The sequence below is a fragment of the Bufo gargarizans genome, unplaced genomic scaffold (assembly GCF_014858855.1).
Source record: "Bufo gargarizans isolate SCDJY-AF-19 unplaced genomic scaffold, ASM1485885v1 original_scaffold_1579_pilon, whole genome shotgun sequence".
Taxonomy (NCBI): domain Eukaryota; kingdom Metazoa; phylum Chordata; class Amphibia; order Anura; family Bufonidae; genus Bufo; species Bufo gargarizans.
In genome coordinates this window covers 358,183-381,491 of record NW_025334421.1, presented here as the reverse complement: position 1 = coordinate 381,491, position 23,309 = coordinate 358,183, and the positions used below count along the sequence as shown (strand labels likewise).

The window sequence follows — 23,309 nt, the reverse complement described above, 5'->3', positions numbered from 1 at the left end:
AGACTGGATTAGATCCCCCCCCTCCAAATCTTGGGTTATGCTTGAGAATGCATTTTTAAACATTCCTCTGAGGGCCCTTCTGTTATCAGGAAAACCCCTCCCTAGTCCACGCTCCATTCCTAATTCCGTAATTAGGAATACTTTAAAGACCTGGATCTGGTTTGTAGCTAATAAAGGCTCCATATCCCTCCCCTCCCCTCTGCTACTAATTAAGGATGTAATCTCCCTGGCCCCAAAAGAGCTTAGGGATAGCTTTCCCCTCGCCCTGCACACCTCTGACTTCCCTGTTGAGACACTGGTTGACACAGACGGGACCTTGATACCTGACCAAAAGATATGCGACCTCTTTAAAATCACATTACGCTTTTTGAAAAAAGAAGCCCTTTCTTTACTCAAGAGCACCCCGACTCATACCGAACTTTCCTGGTTTGAAAAGCTCTTAAACACTAAGCTATACCCCTCCAAGACTATCTCCACAACATATAAGAATCTAAAGAGCTCAGTTTCTGACCCCAAGCCGGCTATGGTGGGCTTATGGGAAAAAGATCTACAACGCTCCCTATCGGAGACTGAGATTTCTTCTATACTGATCTCTCCACACAAAATCTCTAGGTGCACTCGAGTGCAGGAAAACAGTTATAAGATCTTATCCCGTTGGTACAAAACCCCAGACAAAACCTGCCTGTACAGCAGAGACGCTTCTGATCTCTGTTGGAGATGTCAAACAGAGAGAGGTTCTTATTTTCACGTATGGTGGACTTGTAGTGTGATCCGGGGGTGGTGGGAGGAGATACTGAAGACCATCAACAAAATATGCCAGACTAATATCTCCTGCATCCCGGAAATAGCCCTCCTCTCCCTAGGAGTTCAGAAAATCCCTAAACACACTGCTTCCCTCTTCTTACTTATGCTAAGCGCAGCCAGACTACTTCTTCCGAAGTTATGGCTTACTCGAGACACCCCCAGCCTCGAGTGTTGGTATAATAAGATAGACCAAATATATAGAATGGAGGAAATCTCCCACTGGGAGCTGAGAACAAGACCAGTTTTCCTAAAGATTTGGAATCCGTGGAAAGAGTTCAGACATTTTTCATGATGTCTTCCATTCAAACTTGTGTACATCAGGACAAAAATTATTTATCCCCGACCCCCTGTCTATTTTCCTTACCTTCCCTTCCTCCCCTTCCCCCTTCCCCTCTTCCCCCTCTTCCTGTTCACTAAGCTACCTGATTCATATATATATTGAAACGTATTCTCAGTATCTGATCTAATAGCACTTCTGGTGAGGTAGGCTGACAATCACTTCCTTGCTTCACTGTGTTCTCTTTGAAAATATTATGTACAATTTGAACATATTTTGCATACTCTGAAAATATTTTGTACAACGAGACATATGTACCTGTATTGTCACATGTTACATGTTATATGTCACGTGTTTTGTATACACGTGTGTTTTTTTATGAAAATAAAAATCATTAATTGAAAAAAAAAAAAAAAATGAAAAACAGAGCATGGGACCAAATAAAAAATAAAAAACAACAAATAAAAAATAAACATTCTACATAATAAAGGATCTTATAAGGAATGCTTCATCAAAAAAAAAAAAAAAAAAAAAAAAAAAAAAAAAAAAATCAGGTTAGTGAAGGGCCCAAAAAGGATTACCATCCAATGACGAAAAAAAGATCCCTGAACAATTTACCGGACACAGGTTGCCTATGGCTCACGGACCCCTTCCCCTCCTTTTGAATACCCCGAAGGGTGGCTTTTAGAAAACGAAGACAGAACCTGGGTGATCCAGGAATGCTGACCACCTGGGCGATCCGGGAACGCTGACAACATGAGCGATCCGGGAACGCTGACAACCCGAGCGATCCGGGAACGCTGACAACCCGAGCGATCCGGGAACGCTGACAACCCGAGCGATCCGGGAACGCTGACAACCCGAGCGATCCGGGAACGCTGACAACCTGGGCGAAGCGGGAACGCTGACCACCTGGGCGATCCAGGGACGCTGACCACCTGGGCGATCCAGGGACGCTGACATTTAAACGAAGACAGAACCTGGGCGATCCAGGGACGCTGACCACCTGGGCGATCCAGGGACGCTGACCACCTGGGCGATCCAGGGACGCTGACCACCTGGGCGATCCAGGGACGCTGAACCACCTGGGCGATCCAGGGACGCTGACCACCTGGGCGATCCAGGGACGCTGACCACCTGGGCGATCCAGGGACGCTGACCACCTGGGCGATCCAGGGACGCTGACCACCTGGGCGATCCAGGGACGCTGAACCACCTGGGCGATCCAGGGACGCTGACCACCTGGGCGATCCAGGGACGCTGACCACCTGGGCGATCCAGGGACGCTGACCACCTGGGCGATCCAGGGACGGTGACAACCTGGGCGATCCAGGGACACTGACAACCTGGGCGATCCAGGGACACTGACAACCTGGGCGATCCAGGGACACTGACAACCTGGGCGATCCAGGGACACTGACAACCTGGGCGATCCAGGGACACTGACAACCTGGGCGATCCAGGGACACTGACAACCTGGGCGATCCAGGGACACTGACAACCTGGGCGATCCAGGGACCCTGACAACCTGGGCGATCCAGGGACCCTGACAACCTGGGCGATCCAGGGACCCTGACAACCTGGGCGATCCAGGGACCCTGACAACCTGGGCGATCCAGGGACCCCGACAACCTGGGCGATCCAGGGACCCCGACAACCTGGGTGATCCAGGGACACTGACATTAAAACGTAGACAGAACCTGGGCGATCCAGGAACGCTGACCACCTGGGCGATCCAGGGACGCTGACAACCTGGGCGATCCAGGGACACTGACAACCTGGGCGATCCAGGGACACTGACAACCTGGGCGATCCAGGGACACTGACAACCTGGGCGATCCAGGGACACTGACAACCTGGGCGATCCAGGGACACTGACAACCTGGGCGATCCAGGGACACTGACAACCTGGGCGATCCAGGGACACTGACAACCTGGGCGATCCAGGGACACTGACAACCTGGGCGATCCAGGGACACTGACAACCTGGGCGATCCAGGGACCCTGACAACCTGGGCGATCCAGGGACACTGGCAACCTGGGCGATCCAGAGACACTGACATTAAAACGTAGACAGAACCTGGGCGATCCAGGAACGCTGACCACCTGGGCGATCCAGGGACGCTGACAACCTGGGCGATCCAGGGACACTGACAACCTGGGCGATCCAGGGACACTGACAACCTGGGCGATCCAGGGACACTGACAACCTGGGCGATCCAGGGACACTGACAACCTGGGCGATCCAGGGACACTGACAACCTGGGCGATCCAGGGACACTGACAACCTGGGCGATCCAGGGACCCTGACAACCTGGGCGATCCAGGGACCCTGACAACCTGGGCGATCCAGGGACCCCGACAACCTGGGCGATCCAGGGACCCCGACAACCTGGGCGATCCAGGGACCCCGACAACCTGGGTGATCCAGGGACACTGACATTAAAACGTAGACAGAACCTGGGCGATCCAGGAACGCTGACCACCTGGGCGATCCAGGGACGCTGACAGCCTGGGCGATCCAGGGACACTGACAACCTGGGCGATCCAGGGACACTGACAACCTGGGCGATCCAGGGACCCTGACAACCTGGGCGATCCAGGGACACTGACAACCTGGGCGATCCAGGGACACTGACAACCTGGGCGATCCAGGGACACTGACAACCTGGGCGATCCAGGGACACTGACAACCTGGGCGATCCAGGGACACTGACAACCTGGGCGATCCAGGGACACTGACAACCTGGGCGAACCAGGGACATGAAACGAAAAACCCGCTGACTTGAAACAGGAAAGTAAAAGTTCCCCCACCTGGACCGCAAATTCTGGTACTGATTCTTAAATCTGCTGTATATGAATGAATACATATATACATAGATATATGCATACGTGCATACATACGCAAACATGTACGCACATATCCATACCATGCATTTCTCCTTTTTTTTTTTTTTAACCAGCCTATGTGATGCTGCCCTGAGCACTGAACGGGCACATGCACTGTATTTTAACCCGCCGGAAACCCGCTGGAGGGGTTGGGGAGCCCAACGAAGCTGCGACCCCCCCAGAAAACGGGAGTAACCCTGCAACATAAAGCCAGAATTTGCCGACCCTCCTGCGCTGGAAGCATGGTTGAGACTTTAATTACTAGTCTCAAAATTAACCTCACACTGGCTCTGCCTCTAACTGAGCTGCCAACCCTTCCTGACACATGTCCTGAGCGGCATATGACCTGAAAGGCACGAGGCTAGGACACCGCTCCCCCAGCCCAGCCGCCTGTAATTGCGGGGGCGGAGCATGCTGGGGGAGAGCGGCATCTCAACCCCGCACCACCGGACCCAGACCCGGCCGGGCGCGATATGCAGTTGGAGCGGGGCGAGCTGCGCTCCGATTACCTGGTTGGCGTGTGGTGAGTCTGACGTCGGCGGCACGAACCCGGAAGTGACGATACTGACCGGAGTAGGAAGGCGATGTCGCAGTACAGCGTGAGGCTCGGGCGCCTGGCTGAGCGGCAGGTAGGGGGGATAAATAGCCAGACGCCCCTCCCACAAATGCAGGCTGTTAACAGCCTTATTATTAGGCAGCAATCTCAAAAATAGATCAGATTTTGTTCTGATTCTTAGAATCCCTTTCATTAATAACTCATTTCATTATATGCTAGAAGTGAGTATATAATATACTATATATACATTATTCTTCATTCTCTCCATTATCTTTTACCACAGGTGCTCTTTTTTAATGACCAGCATGATAGAGAAGCCTTTATCAAAAAGCTTCAGACATTTTTTGATGACTGTGGCGTTTCCTATACTTTTACTGCATTGCGAGAAAGAGACCTCCTTAAAGACTCTATTTCTAAGAAAAAAAGACAAGAGATGCTTGAGACGTTTTTCAGAAATTCACTCTCCCATGTAAGAAATGTAAAATACTGTAGATTTTTAAGAAAATGTTGAAATATACAGTATCTGTTAAAATAGAACATAACAGAAGCTCCATTTGTGCCCTATCAAACTGTTGCACAGCAGATGGTTTGCGAAAGGCAGCCTATGCTGGTGTTCAGACAGGATTGCTCTGAAATACGTGTACAGGCTGAAAGCTTGAAGCTACACTTTTGAGGACATTTCCTGCCCTCATTCTGTCAGTACTTTATTGTCATGATGACCATGTGTAACCATCCAAATGGTTAAACATGTCACACACATACATAACTACATGATCCAGAGAAGGGTGTATTAAGTAGGTAGCATCTGAATCCATACAAGGTCTCTGTAACAATACTGTACTTGACAGAAATAAGGGGACATGTCATCAGAAACTCTCACCAGTGCAATGTCGGCCATTAGTCTGTAACTTCAATCAATCATATCTCAGCAAAGAAGTACAATATAAAAAAATAATAATCACATTTTAATTTACACTATAGGTCTATTTTATAATTTTTTACATGTCATTTTCCTTTAACTTCATATAATTATCCCTCCTCTTAGATAGCGTCTTGCCCACCATGCCGTGTTGAGCTTTGGGACTTAAAGAATACAGTGCTGTAAAGGGAGTAATGGCAATAACACACCCGATTTGGCAGAAGGACAGCCCCTGTATACTGTTTCTTCTAAGTGCTCACAATATGCTGCTATGTGGACACTGTTTAAGTATAGGATGTATGGCACTCTCTCGGCACTGTTAGGCACTTTATTAGTCCTACAAGCTCAATGCAGGTACTGTTTGCAGTATGGTAACACTCCATATAGACACAGCTTGGCATTTAGTATGTACAGAATTTTATATGTGGGTACTATTTTGGTTCTATGTTGGCAAACTATGGGGGTCATTTATTAAGACCGGCATCTTAGATGGCAGTCTTAATAAAACCCTATAGATCGATGGACTGCTGGAGTTATGACACACCGCCTCTTCTAAATGTAAGACAGCTTCTGAGCTGTCTTACATTTAGACCTTTCTCTATGCCTCTAACAGCCCTTCCACGCCACGCCCGCTTTTTTAGACCTGGTATGAGCGGGGAGAAATCGCAGATTGCAGCGCAACTAACCATGTAACATATGGCGGTTTGTGTATATAATAGAAATATAACCTTTTCACTCAGGTGTTTGACATTGAGAAGCAAAATTCAGGAGTAGTTCACAAGCAGGAAATTTCTGAAGCTCTGAAGTGCGAGTTGTCAAGGGAAGAGTTTGCAGAATCATTGGGGCTTGACCCTAAAGCCCATTTCGTGGACGCCATGTTTTCTGTTGCTGACGAGGATGGCAATGGATACCTGTCCTTTAATGAATTCTGCTACATACTGTGCATACTATTAAAAGGTGAGAATGATTTTTTAATAGTTGTTTGTCATGAAACGTTTCCAAACCAGGAACCAGGTGAAAATGATAAGAATGCAGTTACATTGAGCAGAACATGTATATAGAGATGATAAAGAAAAAATATCAGCATGCAAGTACAACAGCACGTAAAGCAATATAGATAGATAGATAAATAGATATGGCATTGCTATTGAGTTGCTTCCTTATGCGAACAATACAAAGAACAAAGTCCTCCTACTTCTCCAATAAGGAAGCTCATATCTTTAGAAGCATTCATAGGAATCTGCTCAACTACAAACATAGCCAGGCAGTTACAGAGAGACTTGCAGTTGGATTAACTGAGGCAGTCAAGCAATGTCTCAGTCTCTTCAGCTGAAGCATGACGCAAGCAGGGAAAATACATAACAGTCATATGCTTTGAGTCATACCCCTGTACAATTAAATTTATGGTGTAGTCCAGACATTAGCCCAACAACGTGATAACTAAAGGAAATGAAATACATTATTTAGGTAAAGGGGTTTTCCAAGATTTTTATACCTACTGTATCTTCAGGATAGGTCATCAGTATCTGATCATGGGCTCCAATACCTGGGGCCCCTGCCGATCAGCTGTTTTAGAAGGTAGCTGCGCTCCTGTGAGCGCAGCAGCCTTCTTTCTGCCGTTCATGTGTCACGTGGCCTAGGCGCAGCTCAGCTCCATAGAAGTGAATGGGGCTGAGCTGCAATAACAAGCACAGCCACTATACAACGTATACCGCTGTTCTTGGTAAGCTGTGTGAAGGCTGCAGTGCTCACAGGAGAGCTGGTGCCTTTTTAAACAGACATCCCGGGTGTCAGACCTCCACCGATCAGATACTGATTACCTATCCTAAGGATAGGTCATCAGTATAAAAATCTGGTAAAAGCCTTTTAGGCCTCATGCACACAGCCGTTGCTGTGTGATACGGTCCGTGATCTGTCCGCATCGCAAATAAATAGAACAAGTTCTATTTTTTTGCAATGCGGAGGCACGGAGAGAAACCCCATGGATTGCGGATTCAAGCTGTTTGCGGGAGACAATACGGGCAGAGCCAGGCAACGGCCGCGTGCATGAGGGCTTATAAAGCAGAAAACTCAATATATAACTTATTAAAGGGGTACAATCAGAAAAGAGGTATTTTTAATAGAAAACTTTTATATTTTTGCCAATTTTTCTTTTTCATTTTGGCAGTATTATGACATTGAAAATTAAATATAAAATATTTTCCTTCTTAGCAGTCAACACAAATTATAAGGCCTCCTCTAGAAACAAGCAATTCATTGTTATTTCAGATTTGAGTGGAAGATGTTATCTGAAAGCTAATTCTCACAATATTAGTAGGTGTAGAATTAGATTAAACACAGAATGACAGCTCTTTATAGGACTAAATAAAGATTGGCCACGAAGACCACTGAATTGATTATTGCATTATATGATGCTCTTAAGCCACCCATACACATTCAATAGCTCGAACAATCGTTCACCTTACAGCTATTTCACCCGGGTCACTCCTGGCTCCCCCATACATTGAGTAGAGGGGAGAAAGCTGCTGCCAGAAACTTGTACTGGTGGCTTATCTGCAGGAAGAGCAAAAGGATTGGCCAAAAATTTTAACTTTACCTAATCCTTCTCTCCTCCGACATCTGTCGGAAACCCACACACATTAAACTATCGGGTGCAGGTTTGGCCAACATTACACTAATGTATATAGGGTCTTTCACTGTCACTACAAAGGGGGTATCTCTCTGGTCACAGTGAATGGTCTGACTGAAAACATTGAGCAAGGTCTGCTGTGCTGTAAAAACCAAGGAGGAAGTTAAGAGCCAGGATAGGAAGTAGACTACATAGAGTGGCTTAGAATTACATGTAGAAAACCATCCTCCCATTTTTTTAAATACCTAGAATATTCACAGATGAGTCAATAATTTGTGATACAAATTATTTTGATGAAAATGTCCCTTTAAGTATAGCCATATACAAAACATTTTAGCTTGTCAATTCCAGCCTTCTGCATACTTTATCCCATATATTTTCATAACTTTTCATTTTTTATTTTAGACTCAGTGGAAAACAAGTTAAGATTTATGTTTGCAATATACGATGTTAACGAAACTGGAGTCCTCACTAAGGAAGAGTTTACTCAGATGCTCAGGTTTGTAGATTTTCTGCAACTATGCAAATATATACACTAAACACATATGTATGTGTGTCACAAAATACTTGCATGATGATATAATAACATAATACTTACAAGTCAATCTTTTTATTGTTTACATCATCATAGATAATAATTGCTGACTACTCTACTAGGAGACAAAATGATATCTACTACATGTTGTAAATATGCTACTCCTGACAGGTCTTGAACTCAATCTGGAGAATACTCTGACTGTGGCATTGGGCAGAGTGACATTATAGGGGTCACTTATTAACCTGAAATGTGCCTATATTAGGCGTATTTCAGGCGCAGATTGGCGAGTAGTGGTTAGTTGCTCCGCAATCTGTGACTTTTCCCTGATCACGCCCGGTCTAAAAAAGTGAGGGTGGCATGGCTGGTTGGCCCGTCTCATTCATCAATTTCTATGCCTGGTTTAGAAGTGGCGCTGGATGTGCCTAAGTTATGTAGAGGCCAGTGCCTCTACATGACTTCGGTGGATCCACCACCAGCACAAGCGGCTTTATTAAAACCAGCGTCTAAAACTCCAGTCTTAAGAAATGACCATATCTGTATATTTGGGAATAATGTTTTAAGCCTGCCATATACATAAGAAAATAGTCATCTGTTCGATTGTTGGTAACAACAATAACACCAGCAACATAACAGACTAAACTGGCCGATCAGGGACTCCGTTTTTAGAAAATGGCAAAATGACAGAACAGAATGGCAAATTATTGGCTAAATTCAGATGATCATGCTTACACAAGTAATTTAATAGGACAGGGGCCAAAATCTTCCAACCTATCCAATCACATTTTCAGCAGACCATCACAGATGATGATTCCCATTATTTTTTAAAACAATCATTAGTGGAAATTGGCAATTTCAGACGACTTTAATCTTATATATATGGCCAGCTTTAAAATGAGTAATCCATACAGCCCGAGTAAAATGACGTCTAGAACATTTTTTATTTTTACCTTTTACCTAAAATGTGGCATACTGTTCAACTCTTCTGCCACAAAATACTGCATCATGTTGTAGACATATTTATGAAGCAAATGTGCCAAAGAAAGTAATTCACTGTGCCTCAATCATGGCTTAGATGGAAATGGACTATTTGTGTATAATGTTGTTGTAAAGTAAGTCAGCTAACTAGGTGTTGTAAAGTTAGATAATTAATACGGTTGAAAAAAGACATAAATCCATCAAGTTCAGCCAAGGGATAGGTGGGGATGCGAATCCCAGAAGGAAGTGAGACTCAGATTTCTACACATTTTCATAAGCATTAATGTCACTTAATTTTAAGAATTCATCTAAACCCTTTTTAAAACTGTCCACTGTTCCTGCTGTGACCATGTCCTGAGGAAGTCTATTCCACAGATTCACATTTCTTACAGTAAAGAAGTTTTGACGCTTCTGGAGACTGAACTATTTCTTCTTCAGTAGGAGGCAGTGCCCCTTTGTCTTTTGAGGGTATTTGACATGGAACAGTTTTTCACTGTATTTTTTGCATGGCCCATTTATATATTTGTATAGGTTAATCATGTCCCCCCTTAGACATCTCTTCTCAAGACTAAATAAATGTAATTATTTTAATCTTTCTTCATAACTTAGACCCTCCATGCCCCTTATCAGTTTAGTCGCTCTCCTCTGTACTTTTTCCAGCTGCAGTGCGTACTTTCTATGGACTGGTGCCCAGTACTGAACTGCATATTTCAGATGAGGCTGCACCAGCCCTTTGTAAAGTGATAATATTACATCACTGCCCCGCGAGTCCATGCCTTGTTTAATGCATGACAATGTCCTGGTAGCCTTAGAAGCAGCTGATTGACATTGTATGCTGTTATTTAATCTACCATCTACAAGGACATTGCTCTAGTGTGGAAGGGAAACCCCACCCCAAACATAGGAGGGAAAAGGAAAAGGAAATAAGGCCTGAAGGAAGATGGACACCTCCTAGTGAAAACACTAATCAAAGCCCTGACTGACTACCAGTATGAACAGACCCTAGAGGTAGTTAAGTTCATACACAGGAATACCTAAAGTCCTATCTCACCCTAAAGGACCCTGGTACTAGTGATAGGAATGAGACATCCCATTCCTCCAAAAGGAAGGATGAACGGGAGTCTCTCTAAGGCCTAATACAAAACAATAAAGAAATTCATAACAGAGAATAGCCAAAATACAAAGGGAAAGGTAACACTTAACTTTCAAGAAGCTATGGCACCACCAGGAACTCAGCCGAGATCCAAACACCACTGGTGTTGGTCGTGAATATTCTAATCGCAAATTTTTATCTTGAATATCGGCACTTTGAGAATTTGCAAAGCTGTAGAGTATAGTGCTATATATTCGTAATGGCGAATATTCAAGTTATTTTTTTTCATCAGTAACCTCCCTTCTTGCTTGTGGGCCAATGAGAAGTCTGCAATATCTTTGTCAGAGCTTAGCAACATCCCTAGCAACCAATAGGAAAGTTGCCTATATAAGAAACTCCCCAGCAGCCATTTTTTGCAGTTCTTTCAGTTCTGAGAGAGAGAAAGCAGTGACATTGCTGTGCTCTGTGCTTTCATCTGGATCCTATTCCTTATCCAATTACATTAGATAGTTAGCTCATATATATAATACAGATAGTAAGTGGGAGATAGTCAGTGTAGGTTACATACTGATATAGTGTATCTGATAGGTTCCAGTGCAGGGTGTTAGATAGTGTGATAGGAATTACTGTTTCTCTGCTGTCCATACATACATGCTACAGACATAGTGCTGTGATGTCACAACAATACTTAGTGCACCAATCAGTAATATCTACTTAGACCTGAAAAATGTGAAGTTGCATGTATTTTGCCAAAAAAATGTGCATCATTATTGCCGATTTGCGCAATCGTGAAAATAATGACTCGAGATCACGAATTCTAGAATTCGTGAATTTATTTAGAATATTATGTTAAAAATTTGCAAAATATCACTAAAAAAACGAATATTGCCTATGCTGCTCTTCACTAAACACCAGCTGTCAACGGGTCCAACTGAAGCTATAAACTGCACAGCATTGTGGGAGAAACAACTATAAATAGAGAAAGTTAAATGACCACAATAGCAACACCTGGAGGTTAAGGATGTGGCCAGTACCAGAAATAACACATACGCCTATTGATCAACAAGGTAAACATGTCAAATCAAACCATGTGTTGACAGTCTCAAAGATCTCCTGCCACTCAATGTTGCGGAGACGTCCGTATGTCTTGGTATATCTGTGACAATAAGTGACTCTCCCAGTGTTACATCTCCTAGTACATATGATGCACAAAGATTATTACTACCAAGATGCGGTACTTTAAATTTATCCACATTGAACCTAATTTACTAAGTTGATGCCCAATCACTCAGAGTGTTCAAGTCAGCTTGTATTTTATGGACATCTTCCATAGACTGCACAGTACTACCGTACATAGCTTGGTGTCATCTTCAAAAATAGAAATGGTGCTATTAATCCCGTCCTCGATATCATTAATAAATAAATTTAATAATAGAGGACCCAGCACTGAACCTTGGGGTACATCACTTATAACCCGTGACCATTCTGAATAGGAATCATTGAACACAACTCTCTGGACACAGTCTTTCAACCAGTTTTCAATCTAATTACAAACTATACTTTCCAAGCCTATAGACCTTACTTTACCTATTAAACGTCTATGAGGGACAGTATCAAAAGCCTTTGCAAAATCCAGAAACACTACATCCACAACCGCTCCTCTGTCCAGGCTTCTATTCGCCTCCTCATTTATTTACAGTCACATACTTCTGTATATAGTCCCTTAAGAGTCCTTCAAACTTTTTTCCCACAACAGAAGTAAAACTAACTGGTCTATAATTACCTGTGGATTACCTAGATCCTTTTTTGAATATGGGCACCACATTTCCCTTGCGCCAACTAAAAAAATTATAAACAGGGGCACATCAATACTCTTTAAGATCTCTTGGGTGTAATCCATCTGGACTCGGAGCCTTGTTCACATTTACCTTATTTAACTTGGCTTGGACCATATCTACAGTTAGCCAATTGAGTATATTACTGGGTGTACTAACAGCCCCAGCACCACAGATATCAGCTCCTTTCTCTTCTTTTGTATATACAGAGCTAAAAAAAAAAAAACACATGAGAAGGAATCTTAACACATGAACGATCAGTTACTATGACAGCCTTGAACCTTTTGAAGGATCACCATTCTGATATAGACTACCTTTTAAGATGTGTCTGCGGCCAGGGGTGGACTGGCCATAGACCCTACAGTGAAATTAACTGATGCCGGGGGGGGGGCAGCCCGAGCCCTCCTCACAGCCGCTGGTCAAGTATATAATGATCTGATACTCTCAGCATTAATTAATGATAGGAGCCAGATAACTTTTCGAATTCAACATCCTCAGTATGGTGATAGGGCAGCCTTTTATGCTACGGTATTCGGTTTTGCTGGGGCGATATTTTGTGCTGCACTACAGTACTTCTGTCCCTGCCTGCTTGTGGCTTATGTTGACCCTGCCTACTTGTGTTTCCCTATATTCTGTTAATTTGGTCTTGCTTACAACATGGAGCCACTTTTAGTTTTTTTTCCAGGGTCACTTTAAGTTTATATATATATATAAACACAGAAATGCTTGAAAATTAGATTGCCTATTGTCTTAATTTTACTAAATAAAATACATATAAATACAGTATTATAAAATACAAAAAATCATTGGTATGGCCATATTCATGTCCGTACAAACAAACCCAAAAACCATGGCATCATGTTTTTTTTTTCTTTTTTCATTTTCACCCCACAAAGAATTGTGTCCCATTTGTGAATACGAGCTATGATAAATTAAATGGTTCCATCAACAAGTACCGTATTTTTCGCCCTATAAGACGCACTTTTTACCCCCCAAAAGTGGGGGGGAAATAGCAGTGCGTCTTATGGGGCGAATGCTGCTGATTTTGCCGAATTTTCAATGATACACCCACCCCGATGCCGCGCGGTGGATGTATCAGCTGTGAGGGAGGAGGGGCTGGGGGCCGGCATCTGCTTTTATAATGACAGCGGGGCCCATGCAGTGACTGTATTCTACTACACTCACTGTATAATCATATCTCTAATAGTTAATTGTTATGTATATACCGTAATCGCATAATCAGCGCCTGTATACTTAAAAGCGCTCGGTAGGTAGCAGAGAGGAGGGAGCAGGCAGGCTGGGAGGACGGGCGCTGGCAGCGTGAGTCACTACGTCACGCGCCTGCGCCGCCCACTTTAGGAATAAAGCAGGCGGCGTGGGCGCATGACGTATGACTCACGCTGCCAGCGCCCGTCCTCCCAGCCTGCCTGCTCCCTCCTCTCTGCTACCTACCGAGCGCTTTTAAGTATACAGGCGCTGATTATGCGATTACGGTATATACATAACAATTAACTATTAGAGATATGATTATACAGTGAGCAGGGCCCGTGTAGTAGAATACAGTCACTGCACGGGCCCCGCTATCATTATAAAAGCAGATGCGACCCCCACCCCCTGCATTGGGGGTCATTCACTACAGGGACACTTATGGAGGGGATCTGTGTATGACACATAGCATAAGATGCTTTATATGTGTCATCCACAGATCCCCCCATAACTGTCATACACAGATCCCCATAACAGTGCCATCCAGAGACCCCAATAAGAGCCACCCACAGATCCCCCATAAGTGTCACCCACAGATCCCCCATAAGTGTCACCCACAGATCACCCCATAAGTGTCACCCACAGATCCCCCATAAGTGTCACCCACAGATCCCCCATAACAGTGCGTCACCCACAGATCCCCCCATAACAGTGTCATCCACAGACCACAATTAGTTCAAAACCCACCAAAAGCACACCTTTTGGTTCAAATTTGTTTTTTCTGATTTTCCTCCTCAAAAACCTAGGTGCGTCTTATGGGCCCCAGGCTTTAAAAATGAGAAGCTGTAACAACTACTTAACAAAATGTAATCCAGGCAAAGTTTCTAAATATGGTAATTGCTTTCACGAAACAACTTTTTTTTTTCTTTTAGGTCTTTCAATCAACTATCTAATTTTCTTTCAAGAGATCAAACTGAGCAAGTCATTGATAGTATGTTTATTGAGAGTGGACTTCAGTCTACACAAGAAATCACATGGGAGCAGTTTCATTCTATGTTTAAGCAACATGCCAATGTATTAAGTCAAATGACATTTCAGGGTAAGATGACCTTGATGTTTCTTCCAGTATATCCCTAAAATATCCATTAAAACTGGAGATAATATCATATACGGTATTTCTACTTGATTCATATTGTTTGCTATTTCTTAACGTATTGATATACTTACTGCTTACATTTTGTAAAGCCCTTAAAGTAATGTTATGTTGCGTTGCCAGAAGCCTCTAGCATTAATCCTCTCCTGGTGGGCACAGAATCAGACATATAAAAATCCAGCATGCCCAAACTTAGTTTTTTTCTGATAACAGGTGAGGGGGTATAGTCAGGCTGCCTCTAGATACACTGGATTTACAGCAACAACTAACAATGGATGCCAGGATTTAAAGGGGGTACTCTGGCTGCTGCTCTGGACCCCACACTACTTCACTTCCTGGCCTAGGGCTTGACTCACCAGAAATGGCTTGGATTGCCCACTCAGCCAATCACTGACTGAGGAAGGTCATGATTCGTTGGACAGGTACTCCAAATCATTTCTGGCATACGAGGGCCAGAGCAAAGGTGGGGAGTCGGTAAAGTGAGTAAAAACAATTTTTTATTATTTAAAAACATTCCGGCCTAGATTTCAGTTAAAATTAGTCCTCCAGCATCCCCTTCAATGAAAATGAATCTTGGGAGATAAGCACTAGCAGAAATGTCTTATAGCTACCTATGCAATAGTCATGGGCGCTTGATTGATCCAAGCTTGCATGTCTACAGCTCTCAGGGAATATTTTACATTTATTTTGAGTGCTTTGTCATATTGATGCCTATTCACCAGAACTATTTGGCATCAATTTTCCCTAAAAACAAATAAGCTGCCATGGCCCAAATAAGTTAAGCTTTATTAATCTGGAAAGGTATAAAGTGTATTTTATACATTCTATTGTATTACTATATGGTAACTGTCATGTAATATGTATGATCTTTTGACTTGTGGGTATTACTTTCCTTAAAGGATCAACTTTGCCAATTATCACTCGCAATATTACCAGCAAGATTTCATTTATAGACAAAGGAACTAAAGAACACACAGACAGGTAAGGCAATATTAGCTCATTTATGTGTGCCAAAATGTTTATAATATTTTGAAATATATTAATTATTAATATACTGTAATAAATACTTCCCCAAAGACTAAATTATACACTGTGGGGCCGATTTATCCATGTAGTATATTTATGCCAGTCTGGGTGAGGAGTCTCACTCTGTACAACTTATTCATCGAGCGTTTCTGCATAAAATAATAATAATGCTACAGACACATACAGGGGAAAGACTAGTACACCATGCATACAGTGCGCCGGTATTCATGTGTGACTTCTCTCCTCATCTTAAGATGGTAGTTCCTGCACTTGCTTATCCTCTCTTCCCAAAACTTTTAGGAGAAGACAGTGTTGGGTAGATTCACACTGTTCTAGGGGAATATAACCAGTTTGTTCTAGTACTTATTTTGGATGAAATGTAAAGCTAATTCTCAATAAAGTTGTTCTGGTTACATGACACATTTATGTTCTTGAACTTCAATGACAATTTGGAAAAGTAATGACTGTTTATCTTTACAGTATTGGTGAAAACCATACGGACACAGTAGAATTGGAAGGACTAGAACTTCGAAACAGACGTGGTAGAATGTATGTGTGACCAGCATATTATGTTTTGGCATAGATCATGTAATTCCCTGTTATAACTATCTCACTGACTGCCAGTCTCATAATTCAATAATTAGGAATAAGAACAAGGCGAATCAACCGCGTTTATTTACTACGGCAAGAAGAGAAAAATATGAGTCAAGTAAAATCCGCCAAAAGATACAACAATTTAAACGGTTAATTGAAAACTACAGGCGCCATATTGTATGCATAGTAATATTCTATGGAATATCTGCAGGACTGTTTGCAGAAAGAGGTTATTGTGAGTATGATATGACATTATTTTCAGTGAGTGGTGTATATGGCAAAGATTAATATGGCAAAATTATTTCACATTGGTTAAAGGAAATGTTTTGTGTATTTTTTTTATTTTTATAATTTACATTCAGAAGAGTTCTCTCATCAACCACAACCCTTTCCAGACTAGAAATCACAGCAAAGCAAAAAGTAGTATGTAATATAACATGTAATATATAGATGGCCGAAGTCCTCCAGAGCAGGAAACGTTCTTTTACAGAGGGGGTGCAAAAAGGGTCATGCCCCTTCGGCTGTTTGCACGATCTTCTAGGGCATATAGACATGATTTGTTTTCATGAGTCTAAATAATAGAAGTAATAGGGGGAATTTATCAAGCCTCCTGCATCAGAACAATGGTACCAACAATTCAGCTGTATAATAATTTTGGCACATCTCATACCAGATCAAGAGGGCCGTTAGATGGACTAGACTTGAATAATTGTCCCCCAATGTGTTTGTTCTGTCTTTTTTTTAAATGTATTGTAAAAGTAGATAACTTTGTGTATACTGAATAGTGTTGCTATCCTCCCTTATCAAGCCCTCCAACAGTACAATACAGCTGTTCACTCACTGTCTGCTGACTCTGTCCTAAAGATAACAAGCAAGTAGATCAGGATTTCTCAACTCCTGCCCTCGGGATCCAACTACCAGTCATGTTTTCAGGATTTCTTTAGAATTGAGCATGTGATATAATTAGTGTCCATATCAGGAATTACCACAGATATTCATTCTGTGGGATATTCTCAAAGCCTGACAGATAGGTTGGTCCCGAGGACCGGAGTTGAGAAACCCTGGAGTAGATGAATGTAGGAAGTGTCAGCCTAGAGTATCTGCTCTACTGGGCAATGTGAAAAGTGGAATATTTTTTAAGATTTTTTGTATTCTTTATGTGGAAAGTCATCACCAAAAATGTAATAATAATCATCATCATCAGAATCTTATTCACATAATATAAAAATGTATATACTGTGTGTGTATGTATATATACATGTGTGTGTATGTGTGTATATATATATATATATATATAGTCCAGAAAAATGGGCGGCACTCCAAGAAAAAGTACATGTGAACTTTATTCACCCAGGTGGTGCAACGTTTCGGTTCTGCACTAGAACCTTTTTCAAGCAGAATTACAACTCAAATCACAGCATTTTATACAGGTGAAACAATTAGCTAGCTGAACATGTGATCACACTCCACCCTGTGGGTGTGTTACAAATCTAGATCATCCAATAAAAAAAGGGAGATATATACACAATACAGATGCAGTGAAGCATATATGTGACAGAATATATGAGTGACATATACATGTTTACACATAGTGTATAAATGACCACAGAATGTATCGATCATTTATAAAATCGATCTGTCCGATCGGTGCACTGTGATGTGATATATTTTATAAAGAAGAGAGAGTAGCAAAGAGGGGGGAGGGCGATCAAAAAAACACATACCAGAGGGACAAAAGGAGCCTGTCATGCCGTTGTTTAGTGTTGTTTGTTGTTCACTACGCACCACTCTGAGATGTGCCGGCCGGAGACCTCTGATGTCATCAAGTCGGGCCGCAGCGTCATCTTCCCGAGTCTCACCCCATGCGCATGCTCAGTGGATAGAGACTGCTCCCAGCGCCATCTTGCTTAATGGAAAACAGATCGCTACGCCAATTCACTAAGTGTAATGCATCCAAGCCACTTGTTCAAGGGTAACAGCACATCAGAAAGAGAGGGACAATCTAGAAACCAGAATGTCACCCCTCATACCCACATGAAGCCATGCTGCGGCCACGGAATCCGCGGCCCCTGCAAAGGCGACCCTATGGTTACTGAGTGCCCTCATACCCGGGAGGGATCTCCTCTTCTGGGCATAAGGATGTCACAAAGTGTGGACAGTAGCTGGGTGTCTTGTCGCTCAAGTTTCACATGGTGCTTATCAAAAGTAGGCATATGGCACTTCAAAAATTGTAATACAGGTATCAGAAAAACAGTAAAATCAATCATGTGGGGCAAAAACGTCCCACATAACCCTCTGGTATATGGTATGTCACGAACTTATTTTTCTTTTTTCTACACAGATCATTCACATTTCACTACTGGAAGATTGGCGGAGGCGGTTGGGCTGATCGTGACATACCATATACCAGAGGGTTATGTGGGACGTTTTTGCCCCACATGATTGATTTTACTGTTTTTCTGATACCTGTATTACAATTTTTGAAGTGCCATATGCCTACTTTTGATAAGCACCATGTGAAACTTGAGCGACAAGACACCCAGCTACTGTCCACACTTTGTGACATCCTTATGCCCAGAAGAGGAGATCCCTCCCGGGTATGAGGGCACTCAGTAACCATAGGGTCGCCTTTGCAGGGGCCGCGGATTCCGTGGCCGCAGCATGGCTTCATGTGGGTATGAGGGGTGACATTCTGGTTTCTAGATTGTCCCTCTCTTTCTGATGTGCTGTTACCCTTGAACAAGTGGCTTGGATGCATTACACTTAGTGAATTGGCGTAGCGATCTGTTTTCCATTAAGCAAGATGGCGCTGGGAGCAGTCTCTATCCACTGAGCATGCGCATGGGGTGAGACTCGGGAAGATGACGCTGCGGCCCGACTTGATGACATCAGAGGTCTCCGGCCGGCACATCTCAGAGTGGTGCGTAGTGAACAACAAACAACACTAAACAACGGCATGACAGGCTCCTTTTGTCCCTCTGGTATGTGTTTTTTTGATCGCCCTCCCCCCTCTTTGCTACTCTCTCTTCTTTATAAAATATATCACATCACAGTGCACCGATCGGACAGATCGATTTTATAAATGATCGATACATTCTGTGGTCATTTATACACTATGTGTAAACATGTATATGTCACTCATATATTCTGTCACATATATGCTTCACTGCATCTGTATTGTGTATATATCTCCCTTTTTTTATTGGATGATCTAGATTTGTAACACACCCACAGGGTGGAGTGTGATCACATGTTCAGCTAGCTAATTGTTTCACCTGTATAAAATGCTGTGATTTGAGTTGTAATTCTGCTTGAAAAAGGTTCTAGTGCAGAACCGAAACGTTGCACCACCTGGGTGAATAAAGTTCACATGTACTTTTTCTTGGAGTGCCGCCCATTTTTCTGGACTACAAAATTGGGGTAAGAAGCCTAATCCCCTGGAGACGTGCACCCTATTTCCATTAGACTGCGTACCAGTGCCGCCATTTTTCCTTTGTATATATATATATATGTATATATATATGGAAAAGATTGCAGCACTTCCAATTGGTGAAAAAAACGTCAAGTCCTTTATTCACCCATGCAACGTTTCAGTCCTCTTACTGGAACCGTTCTCAAACTTGAGAACGGTCCCAGTAAGAATACTGAAACATCACATGGGTGAATAAAGGACTTTGTGCTGCCTTGAACTTTCTATTTTACATACACATATACATATCCAATATACAATGTAATTTTATAAGTATTCATTCCCTATAAATATCATAAATGACCAAGTTATTCCCCAGTGGTAGCTCACTGTGTAACACATGCTGTTTTCAGAGTGGGAAGAAACTAGTAGAAGCAAAGATAGGATGCACAATCTCTTTGACCTTTGATTTGCAAAAACTCGTATGAATTATTAATTGCATTGTCTATGCAATTATGTAAATAGCAATAAACAAAAATAAAATAATGTAGCTATAGTTGTAGAGGTAGGAGTGGTACCCTGGCACCCAAGGGGACCCACGGGCCACTCTACCACATAGGAAGTCCCCAGTATGGCATATGGTAAATGGGGGCCCTATTAGGGATTTTGTATTAGGGCTAAAAAATATCAAGTTTTCAGTGTAAAAGCTCTTTTTTAAGATAGGAATGGTACAAGATCATATAAAACATTTTTAATATTATCTTTGAAGTTGAATCAATATGTTACCCATTTGATGAATGTTTCTGTATTCCACAGATTATGGTTTTGCATCTCCAGGAACTGGAATTTCTGATACTACCTATGTGGGACTTATAGTTTCTCGAGGGGCAGCTGCCAGTATTTCTTTTATGTATTCTTATATCCTTCTGACTATGTGCCGTAATCTCATAACTTTCCTGCGAGAGACCTTCTTGAATCAATATATCCCATTTGATGCTGCAGTAGACTTCCACCGCTTGGTTGCCATGAGTGCGCTTGTCCTTTCAAGTACGTTTGTCCCATTATACAGTTATGGCCAAATTATACCAAAATTATAAGTAATTATTGAATTTGTTCAATTATTTTGTCTCCTTCAGTTTTACACACAGTCGGCCATTTAGTCAATGTCTACATTTTTTCAATCACTCCTCTCAGTGTCCTCAGCTGCCTCTTCCCGACAGTGTTCTCAGATAATGGGTAAGATAAACTGCAGCATTTGGGTCAAAAATGAAATGTTGGTATTTCAACTACATATGGACCAATCTTTAACTTGACACTCATAACGCATGCTTTCAATGGTCACTAACTTTTTATACAACTTTGCAGAAATCAATTGTACAAATGATCATAAAAATCTTTGTGATATATCTTATTAGAGTTATCAGCTGTTTACCATCACCACCTTGGCTTGCTAAATGCTTTTCTCCTTAAAATTGCACTTAAAACCATACAGGATAGAACAGCTCACTAAAGGATCAGATTACACATGTTAATACAAGTACATAGAGATGAGCAGGAACTCAGAGACAGGAGAGACACAAAAAGCCAAAGAGAGTTTTATTCACAAGCATACAGGTCAATACTTCTCTGTTATGTCCTCCATGATCTTGGGGTTCCTTCTTCTTGACTGTGAGAAACCTATAAAGCAGATTCTCCTCTTCTTTCTGTGTGCAGTAGATGGGAGCTAGTCTGTACTCACCAGATCTTGGAGAACTGTGAACTAAAGATCTACTATAGCATACAGAAGAGAAAACTGCCAGAAAATTGCCACATACAATAATGACCATAGTGTTATTATTCATGTACACACACAACACTATTGATTAATGCAAAGTTTGCTGAAACATTAAGTGCACTTTGTGTCAAGTTAAAGATTTCCACATCGTACAAAATGACATTGCCAGCATGGTAAGGGGAAGCCCTCCTCTGAACGCCATTTTACATTGTATTACTTTATATTTTATGGATGTTGAATTATAGTCTATATAATAGACCAGAGCTGCATTTTGTTAAAAAGCTCCTGAAGCCAACTAAATCAGGCATACTTCCAGGTCAGGTTGATCCTGCTGATTAAAACGATACCCAGTTTGTCAAAATCTGTTGTGGCATTCTAGAGAAAAAGGGGTTGTTTACCTTTCATTAAATGAATAAATTATTCTCGGAATAGGCCATCACAGGGTGATCATAGCGGATGCGACACTATTCACTCTTGCCAATCAGCTGTCCAGTAGAATGGGCTTGCGTTCATTGAAGTCTGGATAGTATTATAGGATGTAGCTAAAGAATCAGTACAAGATATGTGATATAAAATGCTTACATTGACTCTATATGTAAATTGTGAAATGGTGTAATGATCATTATGATTTATTCATTTTTATAGATCTGAGTTTCCAAACAAATATTATTGGTGGTTTTTTGAGACTGTACCAGGTGAGTCATTGTAGAACGGCAGCCAAAGATTACCATACAATGGCTTTGATGACAGCAATGTGATATCATCGCACAGAGACTTTTTCTTCAGAATATGTAACTTGGCAGTTTTATCATGGCTAAAATAATGAGTAAACAAATTCTATGTCAATGACCTTTTCCCCATAATATATTAGCACATTTTTAATGACTGTATGAGTTGTTCAATATCAATGGTTAAAAGTCCGGAGATATTTTTAGGAAAGTGTCATTGACTTGCCGAATAGAAATAAAACAGTCTCTCCCTTATTACTAGTCATGTCCGGTGTAATAAAAAAAAATGTGAATGAAAGGACAAGATTGAGAAAAAGTTGATGTCCAAGTGGCATTCTGCTTTATTTCTTTTAGGCTAGTGTTTCACACATGCTTCAAAGAAATCCAGCAGGCTGTTCCTGTGAAGAACAATCTGCCAGAATTCTCAGGATTCGGCATAGCCAGATAGTGTTGTGTGCCCATCGGGACCCTTTAACTATAATGGGATGTGTCAGAGATCCAGCCGCTCCTTGGGCATATATGCCTGAATTTGGTCAGACAAAAAACATTGTATGCAGCAATTTGTGTTCAAATATCGATATATATATATATTAAAAATGGCACAGCCATACATACTTTACACCACATGTATCAAGTGTTTTAGAAACTTTTCTAACCTTTTTACATGTTGTTAGAAGAGACATGATTTGGTGGAAGGAGTGTGGTTTCATGGCATGGGCATAGCTTAAGTGGGACATTTTGTACAAAAATATATGCCTATATTCAGGAGCATTTTTGAAGCAAAACTAAACCTAATGATGCACCAGATTTATCATCCAAAATAAGCCATTATGATAATTCTGGTGCAGTTTAAGACAGTCTATCTACCGTACATTTATATAGTCCTAGTTTTAGATAGTATTAG

The 23,309-nt window shown here is 42.0% G+C and overlaps 1 protein-coding gene across 1 annotated transcript in view; it reads left to right on the top strand.

Annotated features, from left to right (window-relative positions):
• The window catches only part of LOC122923413 (dual oxidase 1-like), a 119,418-nt gene that overhangs the window by 84,931 nt on the left and 11,178 nt on the right, over positions 1-23,309 (top strand). The window contains exons 18-27 of the mRNA XM_044274222.1: positions 4,810-4,995; positions 6,186-6,402; positions 8,480-8,573; positions 14,654-14,820; positions 15,774-15,855; positions 16,381-16,449; positions 16,545-16,729; positions 20,720-20,950; positions 21,040-21,139; positions 22,323-22,372. Of these exons, the coding sequence (XP_044130157.1) occupies positions 4,810-4,995; positions 6,186-6,402; positions 8,480-8,573; positions 14,654-14,820; positions 15,774-15,855; positions 16,381-16,449; positions 16,545-16,729; positions 20,720-20,950; positions 21,040-21,139; positions 22,323-22,372 (1,381 nt within the window). The remainder of the gene's footprint in view (positions 1-4,809; positions 4,996-6,185; positions 6,403-8,479; positions 8,574-14,653; positions 14,821-15,773; positions 15,856-16,380; positions 16,450-16,544; positions 16,730-20,719; positions 20,951-21,039; positions 21,140-22,322; positions 22,373-23,309) is intronic.